Raw genomic sequence first — 25,993 nt, forward strand, 5'->3', positions numbered from 1 at the left:
CACCGTCACTGTACACTGAATTAGGTAATGTACCACAGCCACCAGAGCCGGCAGAAAACTTGTTGCAAGACAGCCTTTACCCCAGTTTTTTTTCAATCTGGTGTTGCGCCGCCACACCACTTTCACCAAACACGTTTACCAGACATATTCATTAGTTTATGTCATAGAAAACATTTTTGCAATGGAAAAGAAAGCAGGCAAGTTATTGGACAAGTTGACATAGCACCTCACCCCAGCTAGATGTTCTTTACCATTCGGCCATCAGATTTTCCACCAATGCTCCTTTTCGGACACATCACTGCACTCTATACTCCTCTGTAAACTGGTCATCTCTGTATACCCGTCGCAAGACCCACTGGTTGATGCTTATTTATAAAACCCTCTTAGGCCTCACTCCCTCCTATCTGAGATATCTACTGCAGCCCTCATCCTCCACATACAACACCTGTTCTGCCAGTCACATTCTGTTATAGGTCCCCAAAGCACACACATCCCTGGGTTACTCATCTTTTCAGTTCGATGCAGCTAGCGACTGGAACGAGCTGCAACAAACACTCAAACGTGACAGTTTCATCTCAATCTCTTCATTCAAAGACTCAATCATGAACACTCTTTCTGACAGTTGTTGCTGCTTGGCGTGATATATTGTTGTCTCTACCTTCTTGCCCTTTGTGCTGTTGTCTGTGACCAATAATGTTCGTACCATGTTTTGTGCTGCTACCATGTTGTGTTGCTACCATAATGTGTTGTCATGTGTTGCTGCCATGTTGTGCTGCTGCTAAGTTGTGTTGCTACCATGTTGTGTTGCTACCATGTTGTGTTGCTACCATAATGTGTTGTCATGTGTTGCTGCCATGTTGTGCTGCTGCTAAGTTGTGTTGCTACCATGTTGTGCTGCTACCATGTTGTGTTGCTACCATAATGTGTTGTCATGTGTTGCTACCATGTTGTGCTGCTGCTAAGTTGTGTTGCTACCATGTTGTTGTCTTGCTACCATGCTGTGTTGTCATGTGTTGCTGCCTTGCTATGTTGTTGTCTTAGGTCTCTCTTTATGTAGTGTTGTGTTGTCTCTCTTGTCGTGATGTGTGTTTTGCCCTATATTTATATTTTATTTATTTATTTATTTTTAATCCCAGCCCCCGTCCCCGCCTTTTGGTAGGCCGTCCTTGTAAATAATAATTTGTTCTCAACTGATTTACCTAGTTAAATTAAGATTAAAAAAAATAAAATACTATTCAACTATTGCTGTATATATTCTGTCCTACGTATTCTACAGATATACTAAATATTTTATCCACATACTGTCCATAATGTCTATATTGTCTGTACATCCCATCATATACAGTACCAGTGAAATGTTTGGACACACCTACTAATTCCAGGGTTTTTCTTTATTTTTACTATTTTGAACATTGTAGAATAATAGTGAAGACATAAAAATTATGAAATAACACCTATGGAATCATGTAGTAACCAACAAAGTGTAAAATAAATCTGAATATATTTAATTTATTTGAGACTCTTCAAAGTTGCCTTGATGACAGCTTTGCACACTTGGCATTCTCTCAGCTTTACCTGGAATGCATTTCAATGAACAGGCGTGTCTTGTTAAAAGTACATTTGTGGAATTTCTTTCCTTCTTAATGTGTTTGAGCCAATCAGTTGTGTTGTGACAAGGTAGGGGTGGTATACAGAAGATAGCCCTATTTGGTAAAAGACCAAGTCCATATGATGGCAAGAACAGCACAAAAAAGCAAAGAGAAATGACAGTCCATCATTACTTTAAGACATGAAGGTCAGTCAATGCGGAAAATGTCAAGAACTTTTAAAGTTTCTTCAAATACAGTTGCAAAAACCATCAAGCGCTATGATGAAACTGGCTCTCATGAGGACCGCCACAGGAAAGGAAGACCCAGAGTTACATCTGCTGCAAAGGATATGTTCATTAGAGTTAACTGCACCTCAGATTGCAGCCCAAATAAAGGCTTCACAGAGTTCAAGTAACAGACACATCTCAACATCAGCTGTTCAGAGGAGACTGTCGGAATCAGACCTTCATGGTCAAATTGCTGCTAAAGGACACCAATAAGAAGAAGAGACCTGCTTGGCCAAGAAATACGAGCAATGGATATTAGACCAGTGGTAATCTGTTCTTTGGTCTGATGAGTCCAAATTTGAGTAGGTGAACGGATTATCTCCGCATGTGTGGTTTCCACTGTGATGCATGGAGGAGAAGATGTGATGCTGTGGGGTTGCTTTGCTGGTGACACTGTCAATGATTTATTTAGAATTCTAGGCACCCTTAACCAGCATGGCTACCACAGCAATCTGCAGCAATATGCCATCCCATCTGGTTTGGGCTTAGTGGGACTATCATTTGGTTTTTAACAGGACAATGACTCAAAACACACTTCCAGGCTGTGTAAGGGCTATTTGACCAAGAAGGAGAGTGATGGGGTGCTGCATCAGATGATCTGACCTCCACAATCACCCGACCTCAACCCAAATGAGATGGTTTGGGAGGAGTTGGACCGCAGAGGGAAGGAAAAGCAGCCAACAAGTGCTCAGCATATGTGGGAACTCCTTTAAAAGACAGTTGGAAAAGCATTCCTCATTAAGCTGGTTGAGAGAATGCCAAGAGTGTGCAAAGCTGTCATTAGGGCAAAGGGTGGCTACTTTGAAGAATCTAAAATACATTTTGGTTTGTTTAACACTTTTATTGAACTTTTGACTGGTACTGTATATATTTTTATACTCTGACCCCCGAAATTGCTTGTCCTAATATTTATATATTTCTTAATTCCACTTTTAGATCTGTGTGTATTGTTGTGAATTTTTAGATATTACTGCACTGCTGGAGCTAGGAACACAAGCAGTTCCCTACACCCACAATAGCATCTGCTAAATATGTGGATGCGACCAATAAAATTGGATTTGATTTGACTTGGTTTCTTTCTTTACTCACGCTCCTCTCTGGTCTGTGGAATCAGACTTTGTGGCTGTGTTATCTCATGGAAACTCTCCTTTTCTGCCTGCCTTAATTGTCGGAGTAGAGGTCCTTGTGCATTTCAGGTAAAATAACAACTCAATGTTTATATCCCAGGACAAATTAGCTAGCAACAGCAAGTTAGCTAAATAGGACAAATTAACGTTAGCTAGCAAGTGCAAGCTAACTAGCTGAATTGACATACATGTTTAACGCTTTTTGACCTCTCCCCAAATTAATGTCATTGGTTCAGAGTTTGTTTTGATATTTTAACCTGCATGTCGTGATCGTGTTTGGTGTGGGGGGGCAAAATAAATTTATGCACGATAGCGCAGGCACAGCCGGTTTGGGTTCTGTGTTAGGATCACCACTTTATTTTAAGAATGTGAAATGTCAGAATAATAGTGGAGAGAATGATTTCTTTCAGCTTTTATTTCTTTCATCACATTCAGAAGTTTACATACACTCAATTAGTATTTGTTAGCATTGCCTTTAAATTGTTTAACTTGGGTCAAACGTTTTGCACAAGCGTCAAACGTTTTGCCTTCCACAAGTTTCCCACAATAAGTTGGGTGAATTTTGGCCCATTCCTCCTGACAGAGCTGGTGTAACTGAGTCAGGTTTGTAGGCCTCTTTGCTCGCACATGCTTTTTCAGTTCTGCCCACAAATCTTCCATAGAATTGAGGTCAGGGCTTTGTGGTGGCCACTCAAATACCTTGACTTTGTTGTCCTTAAGCCATTTTACCACAACTTTGGAAGTATGCTTGGGGTCATTTCCACTTGGAAGACCCATTTGCGACCAAGCTTTAACTTCCTGACTGATGTCTTGAGATGTTGCTTCAATATATCCACATCATTTCCATCCTCATGCCTTTCAGGTTATGTCGATATAGGACTTGTTTTACTGTGGATATAGATACTTTGTACCTGTTTCCTCCAGCATCTTCACAAGTTCCTTTGCTTTTGTTCTGGGATTGATTTGCAATTCTCGCACCAAAGTACGTTCATCTCTAGGAAACGGTAAAAGCGTTATGATGGCTGTGTGGTCCCATGGTGTTTGTAATTGCGTACTATTGTTTGTACAGATGAACGTGGTACCTTCAGGCGTTAGAAAATTGCTCCCAAGGATGAACCAGACTTGTGGAGCTCTACAATGTATTTCTGAGGTCTTGGCTGACTTCTTTTGATTTTCCCATGATGTCAAGCAAAGAGGCACTGAGTTTGAAGATAGGCCTTGAAAAACATCCACAGGTACACCTCCAATTGAATCAAATGATGTCAATTAGCCTATCAGAAGCTTCTAAAGCCATGACATCATTTTCTGGAATTTTCCAAGCCGTTTAAAGGCACAGTCAACTTAGTGTTGTAACCTTCTGACCCACTGGAATTGTGATACAGTGAATTATAAGTGAAATAATCTGTCTGTAAACAATTGTTGGAAAAATGACTTGTGTCATGCACAAAGTAGATGGCCTAACCGACTTGCCAAAACTATAGTTTGTTAACAAGAAATTTCGGAGGTTGAAAAACAAGTTTTAATGACTCCAACCTAAGTGTATGTAAACTTCCGACTTCAACTGTATGTCTATCACCACCATAACTTTCACAAATACAGAGAAAAGTTGGCATCATGACATCTGCCTTTTTGAAATAGCTAGAGCATATTGACACCTGCTGTTATGAACTGGTAATGCAGGTTTGGTTAGAATAGAGTGCCATACAAATGGGGGATATTATTTTCAATGAAAATGTTGAAAGTAGTTGATTTAATATATAAATTTGAAAGGCAATCAGTTCCTACAGTGAGCACCAACCTTTGGTGGTCCAGACAGAGACAGGACAACAACACAAGCTTATTTGTTTTATCTTTATTTAACTAGGCAAGTCAGTTAAGAACAAATTATTATTTTCAATGATGACCTAGGAACAGTGGGTTAACTGCCTGTTCAGGGGCAGAATGACAGATTTGTACCTTTTCAGCTGGGGGACTTGAACTCGCAACCTTTACGGTTACTAGTCCAACTCTCTAACCACTAGGCTACCCTGCCGCCCCAAAATGATGACTTATGACATAAAGAATTGTGTTCAATGTAACCCTCCCTGCCTTGTTACAAAGTCTACCATGTATAGTGTTACATGGAACCATGCCTTACATAAAGCTTACAGAATGGATCATTGCAGATGAGCACTGTAATCAGATGAACAAATAAAAGGTTTTATGACATCAGATTACAATATTCTTTAATTCAAATATTTATTTTTCAAAGTCTACTGATTAACATTGTGTGTGTGTAGAGCGAAATTAACATTTAAAGACATTGTGACATTTTTTTTGCATAACACAGCCCTGCTATAGTCAACTACAGAGTACTCGTGCCTTCAGAAAGTATTCACACCCTTGACTTTTTCCACATTTTGTTGTGAGATTTCGTGTCACTGGCCCTTGTTGTCCAATGTAGTTGTTTGTCTCTGGCTCTTTAGATATCAGATTCAGAATGAAAAATAGCAAGGCTTGTTTGTGGTAGTTAGAATGGGTTTGATCCACCTTAGGCCAGGAGTGTTTCCAATTCACATAACCCGACAAGAAAAAAACCAACCCTATAGTCATAGCACAGATGATAAGGGAAGCGATCTATAATAATAATATTTGGTCACAGCCTACGAATAGTACCCAGAGTTTTACCTGACCAGGTCATGAGACCAGGAAAAACTCCATGTCCCAGATTTTTTATTTTTTTGCCATACCATTTAAAGAAAATCTGTGGTATCACCTCTGCCAACCACTAAAAACATGTATGCAACGAACACATCTATCTCTGTCTGAGTACGTTTACTCCATATTCTCTATCATTAAGATGCAATTTGTATTTGCTAAGGCAGCAATGGGGTGTCAATATTGGATTACCTTTATAAAACTGTTGATTGTGGATAAACTGTAATGATGTTGGTCATTTATGGTCAATCTAGTGTTTATTGGATGTAAGGTCTTCTTCCCGCAGTAGCCTAGCCCATATTTCAGAGGTTTATATTGGTCAGGCAGGCTAAACAGATGAGCATGTAATGAACAAGCTGACCAGATGGATTTCATTAACCAGTAGCCAGTAGCTTAGTTGACATACTGATGTTGAGCAGATATACATGCATTTGAGTATTTGATACCTTTGTTTTTCTTGCGTGATTGTTTTTTTTCTTTGATACATTTTCAACTGCATATAGCCCCAAACATTATCAATCAATTATGAATTCATTCCCATCTGTTATAAATCTATTTGAACAAGCCCGTATTGTTCAGGCTTTGCAACAACATGTTTAATGTGGGTGGGCTATAAAGTTAAAACAACAAAAGGAAAGTGGTAGCCTACCTAATGCTCAATTATACAATATCAAATAATCATGTTATTTGGGTTAAATCACAGGATGAATAGAGCAGACTTCTGTTCATCTTCTGCATCGTGCATGTTATCTATAATAATGGCATAACTTGGCATGTAACTTCCATCAGAATTCGCATTATTAGCGACAGTGCACATCACACACTTAATTCAGAGATTTGTAATTCAGATATTTGTAACAAGCCTTGCCAAACAACATAACACATAGGCCTACGTGACAAAAAGCCAAGGACAAGGTCATAAAATGCTTTTGGAAATCTATGATTGTGATGTGATGATGATGATTTCGATACGAATAGATAGATGGCTTTTCGACAGTAATAGCACAACATAAACTTGTTTTTACCTTGATCTGCATCCGCAGTCGTCAGCATTTTAGCAATTTGAAATAATCCCGATATGGTCAAAAAAGCTAAAATAAAGTCAGACATCGTTGCGGATCTAAAACTGGACGCAGCACTTCATTCACCCACGTCCTGGTCCTGTTATAACGTTGAGAAATGTCAACTGTAGAAAGCCACTTCGCTTGTCACGCAAACCTTTGCGTTTTACCTTTACCTCTTCCCAGCTGTATGTGAGCGAGTGGAGGACACTGTGAAAGCGTGCGAGAGATAGAAAAGGTAGGAGGGAAGGAAGGCGGGAGGGAGGTAGAGCTATCCGTACAGGGAGATAATGTTTCTATCACTTTTCAACACTGAGGGTCTACATTACATAGCTTGTCCTCTCATTTGTAAACGTGACGATGTTTCTCGTGAGAGAGAGAGAGAGAGAGAGAAAGAGAGAGAGAGAGACTATAATTTAATTGACAGTAGGGAATTGCATACATGCATATCTCTTCAAATTAATCTACAGTAGTGTATTCTAAGAATTGTCAGTAAGATTACTGACAATTCTTAGAATATTGAGGTACACAAAACTCAGCACTTTTAAAGGGATAAACGTGTTCCAGAAGAGTAATCCATTTAGTCCAGGGTTTCCTAAACTCAGTCGTGTGAAGTACTTAAGTAAAACTACTACTTAAGTCGTTTTTTGGGATATCTGTACTTTACTTTACTATTTATATTTTCAACAACTTTTACTTTTACTTCACTACATTCCTAAAGAAAATAATGTACTTTTTACTCCATACATTTTCCCAGACACCCAAATGTACTTGTTACATTTTGACAGGAAAATGGTGCAATTCACACACTTATCAAGCAAGACAACATCCCTGGTCATCCCAACTGCCTCTGATCTGGCGGACTCACTAAACACATGCTTTGTTTGTAAATTAAATTAGTGTTGTTGTGTACCCCTGGCTATCCGTAAATAAATGAAAAACAAGAAAATTGTGATGTCTGTTTTGCATAATATAAGCGATTTGAAATTATTAATACTTTTACTTTAGATACTTAAGTACATTTTTAGCAATTCCATTTACTTTTGATACTTAAGTATACTTAAAACCAAATACTTTTAGACTTTTACTCAAGTAGAATTTGACTAGGTGACTTTCACTTTTCTATTAAGGTAACCTTACTTTTACTCAAGTATGACTTTTGAGTACTTTTTCCACCACTGTCTAAACTCGGCTTTGCCCCTCCCCCCAAAAAAAACCATGAACAGGGGACGATGAAAACGACCTAGGACCAAGTTCGGGAAACTCTGATTTAGTCCAGCAATCTGAGTGACAAAGGGCTTCTTCTCTTCTCTGTGAATATGAAACCCTCTTTAGACCGTTAAAAGTAATAATTTGTCTCCTCTCCTTTCGTCTCCTCTCAGTCAAGTCCCATCATTGTGCCTGACAAATCTTAAACTGTAGTGATTCAGCCACTGTCTGATCTCTCTGGTTTGGTTTCCCCTGAGGAGATGCAGAACGGATGGTCCCTCCATTCTCTCTATTAGACTGTGGCAGCCCAACTCTCCATGCCCTTTTTCAAATATGGAATATGCGGGCCAGGGGCAGCCTAACAACACAGATAAAATACACCCACCTAATATGGATGTAATAATGTATTGTAATTGCAAAACCATTCACTGTATGTCCATGCAATGTGTGTGTGTATGTCAAATGTCAAATAGGGGGTGCTTATATTTGTCCTGTTTCACTGCATGCACAAGTGGATAACCTGTACGAGTGTGAGGACATGGAAATGTGTTCTTTGCATATCCCACTCCCCTTGAGACACCCTCAGAGTGGGATCATAGCCAGGGATCCCATCTCATCCCATCTTTCAGTTTTCAGAGATTGTCATTCCTCACCCATATGCCCCTGATTGTTTACAGACTTGTGCTGGGCCTGGGGTACGGGTACGGGGGCAGGCTCCTGAATTTCAATCGAGCACCACAAAGGAGGTCAGTGTCCTAGGAGGGAGTTAGCTAGCTGAGTGTTCCAGTCCCCTGGCATAGTGGATGAACAGAAGCAGCTGCTGCCTGCCTTGCTAACTGTCTTATACTACACTGGTGGAGCCAGAGCCACACCAGTGGAGCTTACAGTACAGTCTCAGTCAGAAGACAGACAGGTCCAGAGTGCAAGGGCCTTCTCCACCCCCTCCTGGGCAATCACAGAGATGAAGTACTGAAATTAGAAATGACATCCAACACACAACCAGACGCTCTTGTGGAAGGCTAATGTACCCAGCTTCTCTAGACTTGCAGCTTATCCTCACCCTAAGATGAATTTCCACTCCCTTGTCCTGGCTTGGCTTATGTGATATTTTAGGTTCCTTATGATCATGTTCATCCAAATTAATAGTGTGTGGTACTTCGCTGCCCCCTACAGGGCTTTCTTTTCATGTACACACAAACACAGAGAGAAAGAGAGAGAGATTTCACCCAGTATTTCACTACTGGGTGAAATACCACAGTGTGCCATCACAGCAGCAATATTTGTGACCTGTCGCCACAAGAAAATGGCAACCAGTGAAGAACAAACACCATTGCAAATACAACCCATATTTATGTTTATTTATTTTCTCTTTTGTACTTTTAACTATTTGCACATCGCTACAACATTGTATATTGACATAATACGACATTTGAAATGTCTTTATTCTTTTTGGAACTTATGTGAGTGTAATGTTTACTGTTCATTTTTATTGTTTATTTCACTTTTGTTTAATATCTATTTCACTTGCTTTGGCAATGGTTAACATGTTTCCCATGCCAATAAAGCCCTTGAATTGAATTGAGAGAGAGAGTGAAAGAGAGCGAGAGAGAGAAGATGAAAAGGAGAGGACAAAACACAATAAGAGAGACCAATTCCCGCATCATTGTCTAGAAGGCTAGCTGACAACCAGTCAATAGTGCTCAGTAAGGAGGGCATGTAGCCCATAAAGATGTGTTGTCCTCCATGTTTCTGAAGAAGAGGGCCCTGGAGACCTGTCCCAGTACAAAGCAGAGGCAGCAGCAGAGAGCTCCCCTCTTCTTACAAATGAGCCACAGAAGAGTCCATTAAAACCATGGAGGTCAGCACTTGTCAGATCCCAACATACAGTACAAGCTATCCAAGACCTTCAAAATATAGCCGACATTGAAACAAAATACAGTTATCTGTGTGAGTAGACGGCAATGGAGTGGGGGAGATAGAGGAGAGTGGATGCGCTCTAAAAAAAGTACAAGATTTACTTTCAATTGTATTGTGAAGATGTATAGATAAAGGATCAATACATATGTATGGTGAGTTTAGATATTGTTACAATGTGAGATGCTTGGGCTTGTTTGAAGAAGAGGCCGTTTTGTTTGTAGTGAAAAAAACAAAAGCAGCAAGGTTACCTCTGGGACAGCTCCTTTGTATACTACAACAAACAACCTATTCCCTATGCAGTGCACTACTTTTGACCAGGGCCCATATAGCTCTGGTCAAAAGTAGTGCGCTATTTACAAGGAATTAAGGTGGCATTTGGGATGGAACCAACTTCTTGCTCAACCTCTCCTTCTTCAGAATTGACTACTTCCTACATGAGACTTTTTAAATGTAATTGTCAGACAGATATCCCTCCTAAAGCAAAACCAAACGTCCAAAATGTGCCGTTTATAATATGTAGAAGTGAAATAAATATGCAAAGGCTTATTATGACGCTTTGAAGGGTTTGTGTTCGACCTCCCTTTATTACTGGTGACTTAACGGAAGACTGGTTATTTGCTATGACACTGTTAAGCCAAGGATCAACTCCTGCTGTCTGCAGCATTAAAGGGGATGATTTGTTTGAGGCGGTCTACCATTGGGATGCATGCAGTGGTGTAGCGCAAGGCCATGAGGCAGAGAGAAACCTTTGCAGTTTTATAGCTAATCTCATGCCGTTCTGCACATTTTGACATGGCGCTGTGAGGTCGCCGAGGCAAAGAGCTCCTTTGTAAATATTTAATATTTTGTGTTCATTTTTTGTTTAAATCATTTTATTCGTATTTTGCTTCTGAATAGCTAAATCAGTATAGATTAAGTCTGGGTTACATCTATACGTTTCCTGCCCATGAATTTGAAAATCAGCTCTTTCAACATAACTACTGTCTGATGTCAATTTTCTCCTGTGGTACTGTATGTCAGTGGTAATCTTAAAGATGGATAAGGGCTAGGGAAATGTGGTGAAGATTGGAGTTGAGATATTATTCAATATAGTAACGTTGTCTTGCTCTTCATGGTGCTGAAACTCCTCTCTCTAAATTGATAATGCAGCTAGCTCCCTGTAGGCTCAGTGCTGATTCCTTCTATTCATTAACTAATTAGGACTGGCAGAGGAAATGTCCACTGTGAATGAAGATGGGAAATAGGTAACACTCAACTCCTATAAACTGACAGGTTAAATAGGCACCATCAGGAGACTTCCACCAGCTTTCAATGGAATACCATGGTACACTAATAAGTAGGCATATTAGGCATTGTGTTGTCTATTGTAAACTTGCAAGAAAGGTGGATCACGTTATTGACTCCATTCTCTATCCGCTCGCGCACGTTAGTCTACGTTATGTGAGCTAACTTCTAGCTAGCCAGTCGCCCCGTTGCGATGGACCGTTTTCTGATCAAGAGAAGAGTGCGGGTAGAAAATGAAAATCCAGACCCTGTCTCCGAGGGGCCCAATGAAGAAGAGGGAGATAAGAAAGATGAGTCGGAGAGAGAGAGAGAGAGAAACGCGCGAGCACCAGAGCAGTTCGTCGCTGCTAGCCACCTCTGATTTAAACCAGTCACCTGTTGAAGAACCAAGGCGCCCTCTTCTTCGGCGTTATCCAGCCACACAAGTTGGACAGCAGGATCGCTACTTCAATCGTAGATGGTACGAGGATTACACATGGCTGGAATATTCTATTTCAAAGGACCGTGCTTTCTGCTTTGCATGCCCCCACTTTCAACGTCCAGGAAACCATGGTGGAGAGAAGGCGGTATTTACCCACGATGGCTACCAGAAGAACTGGACAAGTTCGTTCCTGACACACGATGCTAGTGTGGAGCATAAATATGCAATGACAGCGTGGAATGAGTGGACTATTCAGAAAGAGTCTGGCTCAATAATATGCAATGCTCTAAGTGATGGACATTCGGAACTAGCCCGAGAGAACAGAGAGTATATTACATGGCTGTCAACCAGGGAAACTTCCTTGAACTTTTACAGGTCATAGGCAAATTCGACAAAAACAGTTTCACAGAAAATCTCAGATAGCATTTCTAGTACTAAGTACACGCATGATATACAGAATGAAATACTGGGTTAAACCCTCGACTGCCTTGTCCATACACGCAGACAGAACCAAGGCCCTGAATGTCCAGAAGATTACGACTCGTTTGCACTGAACCACAACAACAGCCGCATCGTCCTTCTATAAAACAACACTTGGTGAGTAACTGAAAGTCATTTTATTTATTTATTGACAGAGTGCGCCTGTCCGGTGGTGCGAACATGATTCAATCGCGCTGATCTGGATGGAACAAGAAGACTCCAGTCGGCCTATAAGGATTTTTGCAATAGAAATATAATCACTAAGATTGTGATGACAGCCAGTTGACAGGCATAGGGTAAATGCACTTCTCGTTGTGGCTGCACTGGGTATTATTCACTTAATTTCTGATGTGATAGACATTTAATCCGTAACATTTTAACCAATGCACAGCAGGACGCATATATCGTCGGCCAACAAGTAATTTTTTTGTTTGCAATAGAAATACAATCACTAAGATTGTGATGATAGCCAATTCGTTGTACAAGTGTGTGCACAGTTAACAGGCATAGGCTAAATGCATTGCACTTCTCGTTGTGGCTTCCCTTAGGATATTATTCATTTAATTTCAGACGTTGTGATAGCCATCCCATTATTATTAAACATTATTTCCGACATGCTGACTCGTGGTCTGTCAACCAATTAGATACAAGCAACGGTGTTCTTCCCGCCTCAATGACCTCCCGTCACCACGTACCTCTGCCCAATCGAAAGTAGGAACAGACATTCTAGGCTGTAATGGAAAATAACACGACAGTCATTAAAGGAAGTAGATCTACATAGTGCTTCTTCACCCATATTGTTTACAGTATCGATAATAAAGCTAGAAAATTACATGTAGTAGGCTAGGCTGGAATTAATGAAGTCAACCTCACCAGTGAGTTTATCTTTGAGGTCAATGATTAAATAACTTCGGATATTTACAGAGGGGTGAAGAGCACTTGTGAATGTTTCCATTTTAACTCTCAAACTGGTGAAAGAGACTGGGATATATTCAATTGAAATTGGAAATACTTGCTTTATCTGGTAATTACCTAATTATTTAAATGTTTCTCCACTTTGAATTGTCATAGTTGAATGTATTGAACTTTGGAATGCAGGCAGTGGTTTTGTGCGTGCCTAAATGTAATTTAGCCAACTTGTCAAAACATTTGAGGTGGGTATATAGCCTGTGTCGATAATATACATACTGTAGGACTAGCTTTGTTTGAGAACTATTTGTAAATTGCATATTACTCTAAATCATTTTCCTTTTTTCAACTTCAGTAATGGACCCATTTGACGCCAACTCTCCGCGCAAGGTTCTGGAGCACATCTCTACTCTGCTGGGATGCAGCCAGACATCGAATGAAGTAGCCACATATCTGGACAATCACGACGAACTAAAGCATCTACGTGAACAGTTTCTATTACCCAAAGTTGCAGAACAGAATTTGTTCTTAACTCACTTGCCTAGTTAAATAAAGGTAAAAAATAAATAAAAAAGTGGACAGTATGTACAGTATGGCCCAGCGTCGTCCGGGTTTGGCCGGGGTAGGTCGTCATTGTAAATAATAATTTGTTCGATATCACGCTGAAATCAATAGAACAGGGGGCAAACGTTTGGGAGTAGCGCTGTTTAAACTAACACGACTCAAAGGCCACACGGAAACTTAACCTATACATGGTTGGTTACACAAGAACGTGTACAAGGCTTATACCTATGTTTTGCAATGGCGGATGTTGATTTTAGGAGGCTGCCACCATGGAAAAGGCAACAAACAATTCAAATACGTCAGCTTGCGCGCTAATAGCGTTTCAATCGGTGACGTCACTCGCCCTGAGACTTGGAGTAGTTGTTCCCCTTGATCTGCAAGGGCTGAGGCATTTGTGGAGCGATGGGTAACGATGCTTCGAGGGTGGCTGTTGTCGATGTGTTCCTGGTTCAAGCCCAGGTAGGAGCGAGGAGAGGGACAGAAGCTATACTGTTACACTGGCAATACTAATGTGCCAATAAGAACATCCAATAGTCAAAGGTATATGAAATACAAATGGTATAGAGAGAAATAGTCCTATAATTCCTATAATAACTACAACCTAAAATGTTTTACCTGGGAATACCAGCTTTCATATGTTCTCATGTTCTGAGCAAGGAATTTAAACGGTAGCTTTTTTTACATGGCACATATTGCACTTTTACTTTCTTCTCCAGCACTTTGTTTATGCATTATTTAAACCAAATTGAACATGTTTCATTATTTATTTGAGGCTAAATTGATTTTATTTATGTATTATTATATTAAGTTAAAATAAGTGTTCATTCAGTATAGTTGTAATTGTCCTTATTACAAATAAATGTAAAAAAAATCGTCCGATTAATCGTTTTCGGCTTTTTTTGGTCCTCCAATAATCGGTATCGGCGTTGAAAAATCATAATCGGTCGACCTCTAGTCAGTACGAGTAGTTATTGAGTGTAAGGGGACAATTACTTTTTCACACAGGGGAATTGGGTGTTGCATAACTTTGTTAATTAAAGAAAATGTGTATATTTGTATTTATTTGTAAACTCATGTTCATCTTATATTCGTTTTTAGTTGAAGTTGAAGATCTGATAACATTCAGTATAAAAAAATTGCAAAAAATAGAGAAAATCTAAAAGGGTGGCAAATCATTTTTCATGGCACTATGTGTAGATAGTACATTCTAGGTTTTCAATACCTCACAAAGTGTTTCTGCATATTGGTTATTGATTTGGACACTTTGAAACTGTCTTGACATTGGGCTATTTATCAATGTCTTGTCATCAAGAAGCAGCGACAGCGTCATTTTCAACGTACGTTTTCGGTATATACACACCGTTCAAAAGTTTGGGGTCATTAGCAATGTCCTTGTTTTTGAAAGAAAAAATCTACCATTTCCAGCTACAATAGTCATTTACAACTTTAACAATGTCTACACTGTGTTCTTGATCATTTTGATGTTATTTTAATGGACAAATTTTTTTTCTTTTCTTTAAAAAAACACGAAATGTCTAAGTGACCCCAAACTTTTGAACAGTATTGTAAATGGAAATTTCAATATGAATTTCCAATGCTATTGTACTTAATCAGGTAAAAACTGCTGAATGAGTCCGAAAATGTGCTGGGATTTATTTATTTTGATGATAAGGTATACCAGAAATCACCAAAATGGTTTTGCCCTGCCTATAGGTCTACAAGATCCTACATACAGTGAGGAAACGGCCTGCCTGGTCAGGTATAATGTGGTCGGAAAATATTGCAGCCGGAAGAGAGATGCCTACAAAATTTGGGTTGAGCTGAATAAAGGAGATGACGAAGCACTTTCATTTAGCTAAGTGTTTGAAAGTTGAATCATTTTAATGACATATTCTTCAACTGTGTAACAAAGCTTCTTTCTGGGGCCAAGAACTATGCCGTGATTTGAACAATGCAGGGAAGCTTTTTAGTGAAAATGTGTGGATCGATTGTGCTAATGCACTGTTAATGTTACCCTAGCTGACCTTACGCTTGTGGATGGCACCAAGGAATGCATTTACTTTGTGGGGAACTCACTTGGCCTCCAGCCCAAAATGGCCAAGAAGTACATCGACGAGGAGTTGGATAAATGGGCTAAAATCTAAGTTGTTCCCCCCTTTATGACACTGAATCAGCTCAGCTAAAAGTTTTAGTCGACTATTTCAAGTACTGTAATGGTCATTCGAGGATGACAAGCCCCCCCCCCCCCCCCCGAACCTCTTTCTCTTTTAATGTAATTGTCCTAGCTTTTATCTGTGAAATGTGTATCCTATCCTTGTAGCTGTGAGCATTGTTGTGATGTTCCTCTCTGTTCTGTTTTGCAGGGGGGTTCATGGCCATGTGCAAGGCTCTCGACCTTGGGCCTGGGCAGAGAACAATATAGAGGAACTCATGGCTAATGTGGTTGGTAAGTTCATACAATAACACATCCAATGCATTATCAAATACAATGCATTACCATTCGACATTCTATGTTCGTTGTATGATCATAACAGTTAACATGAGCTAGGGCTGAGATGGGGCTATTTAACGATGCAGGTCGGCACCTTTACAGGCTTTTTGCACTGATGTGCGACCAAAGGGATCCAATACGCGGTCATCATGGTTCCCTTTTTCACACAGCACCGTTAAAAGCCTGTAATCTCCAGCTCTCATAACATTGATGGTTAAATTGTCAGGTAATTCTGATAGCTAACTATCGTTCTGTCTGGCTGTTGATGATTCATGACAGAGACCTCCGATCTGTGACTGGTTTTAAAGGGTAATTGCACCCTGGCAGTGTGCCATATTTTGCAGTGAGCAAAGTACAGCCAAACTAAACAACCGAAGGCCGTTATGCTCCTCGGATATATTTTTTGTGTGGAAAATGTAGGTTTTATAATTGCTTAAATGCTATTAGGTAAAAATGTGTTTCTGAAGTTATGTCAGAGCAATGGGAATTGAATCACACCTGTGTGTTTGCTTACGAACAGGGGCTAAAGCTGAGGAGGTTGCCTTGATGAACGGGTTAACGGTTAATCTGCACATTCTGCTGGTAAGATAATGTCAAACTTTTATACAAATCTCCAACGTAAACACGCATTATATACCGAGACTTTACATAAACAACATGTTATATATTTGCTTTGCAGCTGTCTTTTTACAAACCTACAGCAAAACGTCACAAAATCCTTCTTGAGGACAAGGCTTTCCCCTCAGACCATGTGAGTAATTCCAACGACACATAACTTGTTTTCAACCGACAGGATGTCGGTGTAATGACTGCAGGTCATGTGGATTTGGTTATTTCAGCCCCACCTGTTGCTGACATGTATAAAATTGAGCACACGGCCATGCAATCTCCATAGACAAACATTGGCAGTAGAATGGCCTTACTGAAGTGCTCAATGACTATCATCGTGGCACCGTCATATTTTCTTTACCTCTTTTTCTCACCAATTTTGCGATATCCAATTGGTATTTAGTCTTCTCCCATTGCTGCAACTCCCGTATGGAGTCAGGAGAGGCGAAGGTCGAGAGCCATGCCTCCTCTGAAACACAACCCCGCCAAGGCGTACTGCTTCTTAAGACTGCTCTCTTAGCATGGAAGCCAGCCGCACCATTGTGTCGGAGGAAATACCATACACCTGGCGACCGTGTCATGCGCCCGTCCCGACACAGGAGTCTCCTTTTAACCATTGGACAACCCAGTCAGCCAAACCCTCCCCTAACCCGAACAAAGCTGGGCCAATTGTGCGCCGTCTCATGGGTCTCCCTGTCGCGACACTGCCTTGTATCGAACCCGCATCTGTAGTGATGTCGCTAGCACTGCGATGCAGTGCCTTAGACCGCTGCGCCATTCGGGAGGCCTAGTTTGTTAAATTTCTGCCCTGCTAGAGCTGCCCCATTCCATTGTAAGGGCTGTTATTGTGAAGTAGAAACGTCTACGAGCAACAACGGCTCAGCCGCAAAGTGGTAGGCCACACAAGCTCACAGAACGGGACCGACGAGTGCTAAAGTGTGTTAAAATCGTCTGTCCTTGGTTGCAACACTCACTACCAAGTTCCAAACTGCCTCGTCAGCACAATAACTGTTTGTCAGGAGCTTCATGAAATGGGTTTCCATGGCCAAGTAGCAGCACACAAGCCTAAGGTCACCATGCGCAATGCCAAGCGTCGGCTGGAGTGGTATAAAGCTCGCTGCCGTTGGACTGCGTGAGAACGCGTTCTCTGGAGTGATGAATTACGCTTCACCATCTGGCAGTCCGACGGACGAATCTGGGTTTGGCAGATGCCAGGAGAACACTACCCGCCCCAATTCTTTTAATGTTTTTGTCAAATATTATCTATTTTTGGGCTTCTTGCGGTCAATTTGTAGTCTACAAATTATTTGTAATTATTTTCCGCTCAAGAAAAAAATTGGCCCGCGGGTGAGTCTATTTTATGGTCCCATGCCTTCTTAGAGGGTACTCCAACATGATCTGGATGGTGTTTTATGAAGGTTCAATTTAGATGGTCAAGAGAGTAACACTGCTCTCTGGCGTCAACTGTGATACTGTCACTACATTGCGACAGAGAAGTGAAGTCTTTGTTTATAATCAGTGGTTAAATTGGTCTGGAGTCTCTCCCACCTACCTCCCTTCTAGATTATATTTCTAAACCCTCATATCAAAGGAGGCATAAGCTTTGTCTATATGTTATTAAACTCGCACAATCTGGATTTCCTGAACTCTTTGAAGAACCAATGGGAAGAGGATTTAGGTGAACAACTTTCAGACAAAACTTGGCAGAGTATGCCTCAAGAGAATACATTCTTCATCTATATGTCTAAGACCTGCTGTAATTCAATTTAAAACAGTTCATCAGCTGCATTGGTCAAAGGCAAAATCATCCAAGATTAGACCAGAAATAGATCCCACTTGTGACCGATGTAAGCAGGCTCATTTCTGGATATCAATTTGAGAGACGTTTTCTAAGATACTGGAGGGACCTATAGAACCTTCTGTCTTTTTTTGCATTATTCAGAGTGACACCACAGGAGGCCCCACAGGAGGCCCATCGAAACAGTTCTATGGAGTGGCACCACAGGAGGCCCCTCGAAACAGTTATATTACTTTTCTTCTAGCTAGATGTCATCTACTATTTAAGTGGAAGGATCGGTTTCCTTCTACTTTTAAACATTGGATAAAGGAAGTCATGCAACATCTCAAGCTAGAGAAAATATGCTACTCCGTTAGGGGATCTGGAATTACATTTTCGAAAATCTGGCAACTTTTCCTATCTTTTGCAGAAGACATGGACCAGCTAATTTCACCCAGTTAACTCCATAAACCAACCCAAATTAGAATTTGTATAATTATTTAATACTTTTTTCTTAGCTCTTTGTAAAAAAAAATTAACGATTTGATTATATTACTCATTGTATATCATGTCTGGTTTTGGGGTGGGGCTCTGTTAGAGCATGTGGTGGGTTTGATTTGGTGAGTGTTCTGCCCTCTACTTGTTCTGTCTGTTATCTGTAGAATCATAAAAAATGGCAAATAAAAAATTGGGTCAAAAGGAGAAACGGACGGAGCCGAACTCCAGCAATTTTAAGGTTTTGAAGAAAAAAATAGGAGAAACCAAGGATGGGGTTAGGATTGAACGTGTCGTTGAGGTTAGGGCTATGCAAAGTTGGGCTTAGGGTTGTGGTTGAGGCTAGGGTTGAACTGGGATGTGGACATGAAGCTAGGGTTATTGTTAGGGTTGAACCGGGATGTGGACATGAAGCTAGGGTTAGGGTTGAACCAGGATGTGGACAGGAAGCTAGGGTTAGGGTTGAACCAGGATGTGGACATGAAGCTAGGGTTAGGGTTGAACCAGGATGTGGACAGGAAGCTAGGGTTAGTTTTGAACCAGGATGTGGACATGAAGCTAGGGCTAGTGTTGAACCAGGATGTGGACATGAAGCTAGGATTAGGGTTGAACCAGGATGTGGACATGAAGCTAGGGTTAGGGTTGAACCAAGATGTGGATATGAAGCTGTGGTTGTGGTTGTGGTTAGGGTTGAACAGGGATGTGGACATGAAGCTAGGCTTTGAATTGTGGATGAGGTTTAGAGTTGAACCAGGATGTGAACATGAAGCTAGGATTAGGTTTAGAGGGGCTCCTCTGAATTCCCAACCTCAATTTATAGTGGATAATGGCCATTGTATCCATTGTGTATAGTCATGCTTCTATTCTATAATGTTGTTATTAACATTGGCTTTTAAGGTAATGAATCATGTTATTTAAAACAAAAAAGCATTTTGTCTGATAACAGCTGCTCCAACAGCGTCCTCTGTTGTCAGGGATGTGTAACAATTTGACATGATTGGCTCGCAGGATTTGTCTGCATTCACCTCATGCAAGTGTTGACAAGGAAATATAAATGATGACACTCAGGAGATGTCAAACCAACTCTCTCTCTCTCTCGCGCACACACACACACACACACACACACACACACACACACACACACACACACACACACACACACACAGGGGGAAGCCTTCCCTCTCTGTCACATTTAGCAGGGTAATCAAAACAGCCAGACTTAGAGTCCTAATGATCCACACAATAATACCCCCACTAGGAGTACATTAATCATTTATGAAGTTTATCTTAAAAAGACACGCACACGCAAACAAACAGACACGCCGATGAACTGCCTCTGATGCGTCCTGACTGCACAGCTCCGGCCTGCTGCCCTTAGCATCTGGCATGACAGTGCGTTTTTGCTCTTCCCACAGGGCTGCTACGTTGGATTCGACTGTGCACACGCAGTGGGCAATGCAGAGCTGAAGCTGCATGACTGGGGAGTGGACTTTGCCTGCTGGTGCTCCTACAAGGTCAGCATTGGGATTTGTGTGGAGAAATCAAGGGCAAAATGAACTGCTGGCAGTGGCTTCACTCTGTTTCCTGTCCAACACCTGCTGACACAGGAAGACCACACAATATGTGGGGTAGAAATGGACTTGTTCTAGCTTAATATTGCCAACAAGGAGTGTCTTGCAGTTGTTATCGATGCCCATTTCAAATATTGTAGTTTATCCTTGGTCTTGAATACTGTAGATAAGAGTTCATTTTTTGTATTCCCGTGTAGTATGTGAATTCTGGAGCTGGTGGACTGGTTGGAGCTTTTATCCATGAGAAGAATGCACGTACGTACAGTCAAGCCTGCGTGAGTATGACGGTGCAGTACAGCTCAGATTTGTGTTCATATTACGTGTGGACTCTTATGTTTTAACTACTTGTTACTTTCTCTCTCAGGCTCACGGGATGGTGGGGACATGACTTGAAAACAAGGTCCCGCGTGGATAATGGTATCAACATATTTGTGATTATGTTCTCATTTTGTTCCCTAGACTGGGACACATTGCAGAATGCTGCTTCGAGTTGGCGCTGTCGGTTTCTAAGCAGAGATACCCTTGTAGCTTGATTTACACTGACATCTCCTGGTCATATTAGGGTATTACAGAAAATGGGTTCTACCGTGTTCATTTCAACCTTTCAGTCGAGCCACATGAATTCATCACGAACATCCTACGTTTTTGTCTTACCATAGAAATGGATCTACTACCTGGTATAAGTGGCTTTCGGCTATCAAACCAACCCATCCTGCTGGTGTGTCCACTGCAAGCTAGTTGAGGTGACTGGACCCAATTTGGGTTTTTCATATCGATTTCATACAGCAAATATTAGAACAAGTTCGTATTCATCTCTCAAATCATGGAATTTCACAAGTGACCTGTAAAAGGTTGTAACTGTTGTTATAACCAGGGTTGGGGTCAATTCCATTTCTATTCCAGTCAATCCAGGAAGTACACTGTATTATTGACTGTATGTTTGTTTTACTCCATGTGCAACTCTGTGTCGTTGTATGTGTCGAACTGCTTTGCTTTATCTTGGCCAGGTCGCAATTGTAAATGAGACCTTGTTCTCAACTTGCCTACCTGGTTAAATAAAGGTGAAATAAAAATAAATAAAATAAAAAAAACACTGAAATGTAAATTCTCTTCAATGCTTTTCAATTAGGAGAATTTGGAATTTGAATTGTGTTTACTTTCTGATTGTAAATGGGATCGACTCCAGCCCTGGCAATAACTGTTAAGTTGTCGATCTTTGCCATTACGTCCAGGTCTTTGCTATGACCAGTATGACAGCTCTGAGGAAGAAGCCCAGACTTACAAGCCCCACGTCCATATCATCACTCCCTCCCACCCTGAGGAACGAGGATGCCAACTCTCCCTCTCTTTCTCGGTCCCCATCGCAGCCGTGCTCCAGGAGCTGGAGAAGAGGGGTGTCGCTGTGAGTGGCTTCATGTATATACAATAGTAGCACAGTATTGGTGAGTTTCCCCAGATCCATATGAAGCCTAGCCTGGACTAAAAAAGCGCTGTCTAAAATAAATACAAATTCACTTTAAAAAAGTAATAATTAATTGACCATGCTTTTTAGTCCAGATGTGGGCTTACATTTAATTTGGGTATGAAAAAACAATCCCTTATCATGTATGCTGAACAAAATATAAACGCAACATATGAAGTCTTGGTTTCATGAGCTGAAATAAAAAAAAATCCAGACGCACAAAAAGCGTATTTCTCTCAAATCTTGTGCACAAATGTATTTACGTCCTTGTTATAGTGAGCATTTCTCATTTGCCAAGATAAGCCCTCCACCTGACAGGTGAGGCATGTCAAGAAGCTGATTAAACAACCGCAGACCACGTGTAACCACCCCAACCCAGGACCTCCATATCCTTCTACTTTACCTGCAGGATCATGAGGAGGGAGAGGGAGGGTGCTGAGGAGTATTTATGTCGGTGTGGGGGAAAAAACGAATTCTGATTGGTTGGGCCAGGCTCCCCAGGGGCTGTGCCCCTGTCCAGTCACGTGAAATCCATAGATTAGGGTATAATTTAATTGATTTCAAATGACTGATTTTATTCTATGAACTGTAACTCAGTAAAATCTTTGAAATTGTTGCATGTTGCGTTTTATATATTTGGACAGTGTATGTGTTTATGCATAGATTTGAATCTATGGTTTGTAATTGACTATTGCTGTTTTGATCTGTTCTCTCCATGCCATCTCAGTGTGACATGAGGGAACCCAACGTTCTGCGCATCGCTCCGGTGCCGCTCTACAACTCCTTTAGTGACGTTCACCGCTTCATCGCTGTTCTAGGATCAGCTCTGGCTGCCAGCAAAGAACTACAACCATGATAGGAAGTCTTTTTTATTGTTACCCCACCTTTCGGAGTATTTTTGACCGTGTCAATAAAAACTAGTTGTTTTTCTACTGCAATGTGCTGGAGTCATTGACAGGTCTTCTGAACTACTGTCCCAAAGAATTGCAATAGGTTTTGCTTAGGCTACCCAGTAAAACTAAATTGGTTGGAATTGTATCCCTACTCGAAATTCTGTGAGACAGGTTTGTATAGTAACAATGTCAAATAAAAGCAAATAGTTATTGTGAATCTCAATTTAAGATGAGTTTCTGCATTTTTCATTTTTTGGAAAGGGAGTCAATGCTAAAACCAAGGTCTCTTTCCCAGATGAGCTCTGTATAGCTCGCATCCACCACAAGAACATGGTGATTGCCTACGGAGCAGCAAGAGGATCTGCCCCTCCCTACCTTCAGGCTCAACCATACACATCAAAATACAATAAACACATTAAACTACAACTCACATGAAAATTTAAATGCCAGGACAGAGAAAAGCTTGGACTTGGTTGAGCCGGAGCTGCCCTTCCGTGGGCGTGGGAGGGCCAATGGACCAGAGGTGGCAGAACAGAGTCCTCGGGTTGGGGTGTAGGGAATGAGCAGAGACTGAAGGTAGGGAGGGGCAGTTCCTCTTGCTGCCCTGTAGGCAATACCATGGTCTTGTAGTGGATGCGAGCTTTGACTGGAAGCTAGTGGAGTGTGCGGAGGAGTAGGATGACATGGGACACCTTGGGAAGGTTGAAAATCGTGCGGGCTGCAGCGTTCTGGGTAAGTTGCAGGGGTTTGATGGCACAAGCGGGGAGCCCAGCCAACAGCGAGCCTGGATTTGGACCTGCGTGTAGGGTTGTACTCTACGGATGTTGTAGAGCATGAACCTGCAGGAGTGAGCCACTGCTTTGATGTTTGCAGAGAATGACAGGGTGTCGTCTAGGCTCACGCCAAACTTTGCACTCTGGGAGAGGAACACTGGAGTTGTCAACCATGATGGAGAGGTCTTGGAGCGGGCAGGCCTTCCCCGGGAGGAAGAGCAGCTCTTTCTTGTTGAGCTTGAGGTGGTGGGCCGACATCCAAGCTGAGATATCTGCCAGGCAACGCAGAGAAGCTTGACGTCACCTGGGTGTCAGAAGGGGGGAAGGAGAAAGGTAGTTGAGTGTCATCCACATAGAAATGATAGGAGAGACCATGTGAGGATATGACGGAGCCGAGTGACTTGGTGTATAGAGAGAAGAGGAGAGTGCCTAGAACCGAGCCCTGGGGGACAGTAGTCGTGAGAGTATGTGGTGCAGACACAGATTCCACGTCACCTGATAGGAACGGCCTCCAAGAGTGTGCATAGCCTGAGACGCCCAGCCCTGAGAGGGTGAAGTTGAAGATCTGATGGTTCATGGTGTCGAAGGCAGTGGATAGATCTAGGGAGAATTAGAACAGAGGAGAGAAAGTCTGTGCGGAGAGCCTTCGTGACCCAGAGAAGAACAATATTGGTTGAGTGACCCGTCTTGAAGCCTGACTGGAAAGGGTCAAGAAGATCGTCCTGAGGGAGATAGCGAGAGAGTTGGAAAAGAAAGAAGTGATACCAGTCAGAGGGGTCAAGTCAATCAATCAAATGTATTTATAAAGCTCTTTTTCGATCAGCAAATGTCACACAGTGCTATACAGAAACTCAGCCTAAAACCCCAAACCGCAAGCAATGCAGATGTGGAAACACAGTGGCTAGGAAAAACTCCCTTTGAAAGGTAGGAACCTAGGAAGAAACCCAGAGAGGAACCAGGCTCTGAGGGATGGCCAGTCCTCTTCTGGCTGTGCCGGGTGGAGATTATAAGAGTACATGGCCATTTAAGGCCAGATTGTTCTTCAAGATGTTCAAAGATGGGTGACCAGCAGGGTCAAATAATAATCAGTGGTTGTAGAGGCAGTATCTCAGGAGTAAATGTTAGTTGGCTTTTCATAGACAAGCATTCAGAGGTCGAGACAGCAGGTGCGGTAGACCGAGAGAGTCGAACAGCAGGTCCGGGACAAGGTAACATCCGGCAAACACATCAGGGTTCCCTAACCACAGGCAGAATAGTTGAAACTGGAGCAGCAACACTACCAGGTGGACTGGGGACAGCCAGGTGTCATCGGGCTGATCCCTAGCCCCACGGCACATGGACTATTGCAGCATAGATACTGGAGACTGAGACAGGTAGGTCGGGGGACACCGGCCCCGTCCGACAGTACCCCCGGACAGGGCCAACCAGGCAGTTTATAACTACACCCACTTTGCCAAAGCACAGCCCCCACACCACTCGAGGGATAAACTGACCACCAACTTACTACCCTGAGAGAAGGCAGAGTATAGCCCACGAAGATGTCCTCCACCACATGAGCCCAAAGGGGCGCAAAACCGGACAAGAAGATCACGTCTGACTCAACCCACTCAAGTGACGCACCCCTCCTAGGGACGGCATGGGAGAGCACTAGTAAGCCAGTGACTCAGTCCCCGTAATAGCGTCAGATGCAGATATTCCCAGTGGAGAGAGGGGAGCCGACCAGGCAGACAGCAAGGGCGATTCGTCACTCCAGTGCCTTGCCATTCACCTTCACACCCCTGGGCCAGAATTCACTCAATCATAGGACCTACTGAAGAGATGAGTCTTCAGTAATGACTTAAAGGTCAAGACTGAGTCCCTCACATGGATAGACAGACAATTCCATAAAAATGTAGCTCTATAGGAGAAAGCCCTGCTGCTGTTTGCTTAGAGGTGGCCTACTTCTTATGACTGTAGTGTAGGTGTAGCTATGTACAGCAGGACCAAAACAGAGAGACAGGTAGGAGCAAGCCCATGTAATGCTTTGTAGGTTAGCAGTAAAACCTTGAAATCAGCACTAGCCTTAACAGGAAGCCGATGTAGAGAGGCTAGCAGTGGAGTAATATGATTAGTTCTAGTCAGGATTCTAGCAGCCATGTTTAGCACTAGTTTATTTACTGCTTTATCCGGGTAGCCAGAGATTAGAGCATTGTAGTAGTCTAATCTAGAAGTGACAAAAGCATGGATTAGCTTTTTGGACAAAAAGTTTCTGATTTTTGCAATGTTACGAAGATAGAAAAAAAGGTGTCCTTGAAATATTCTTGATATGTCCTGTCAAAAGAGAGATCAGGGTATAAAGTAACGCCGAGGTCATTCACAGTTTTATTTGAGACGACTG

The 25,993-nt window shown here is 41.8% G+C and overlaps 1 protein-coding gene, 1 long non-coding RNA gene and 1 pseudogene across 2 annotated transcripts in view; 2 read left to right on the forward strand and 1 right to left on the reverse strand.

Annotated features, from left to right (window-relative positions):
- LOC139414171 (low-density lipoprotein receptor-related protein 1B-like) overlaps window positions 1-6,810 on the reverse strand; it is a 195,784-nt gene extending 188,974 nt beyond the window's left edge. The window contains exon 1 of the mRNA XM_071162057.1: window positions 6,726-6,810. Coding sequence (XP_071018158.1) covers window positions 6,726-6,810 — 85 coding nt within the window. The remainder of the gene's footprint in view (window positions 1-6,725) is intronic.
- Window positions 6,811-12,809: 5,999 nt separating this feature from the next.
- LOC139413083 (uncharacterized) lies at window positions 12,810-15,679 on the forward strand. The gene is made up of 3 exons (XR_011634764.1): window positions 12,810-13,096; window positions 13,337-13,536; window positions 15,565-15,679. It is a non-coding gene; the product is annotated as an uncharacterized lncRNA (long non-coding RNA).
- A 4,064-nt stretch (window positions 15,680-19,743) lies between these two features.
- LOC139412564 (kynureninase-like) lies at window positions 19,744-22,996 on the forward strand (annotated as a pseudogene).
- The last annotated feature ends 2,997 nt before the right edge of the window (window positions 22,997-25,993 follow it).

Source organism: Oncorhynchus clarkii, chromosome 7, assembly GCF_045791955.1.
Source record: "Oncorhynchus clarkii lewisi isolate Uvic-CL-2024 chromosome 7, UVic_Ocla_1.0, whole genome shotgun sequence".
Taxonomy (NCBI): domain Eukaryota; kingdom Metazoa; phylum Chordata; class Actinopteri; order Salmoniformes; family Salmonidae; genus Oncorhynchus; species Oncorhynchus clarkii.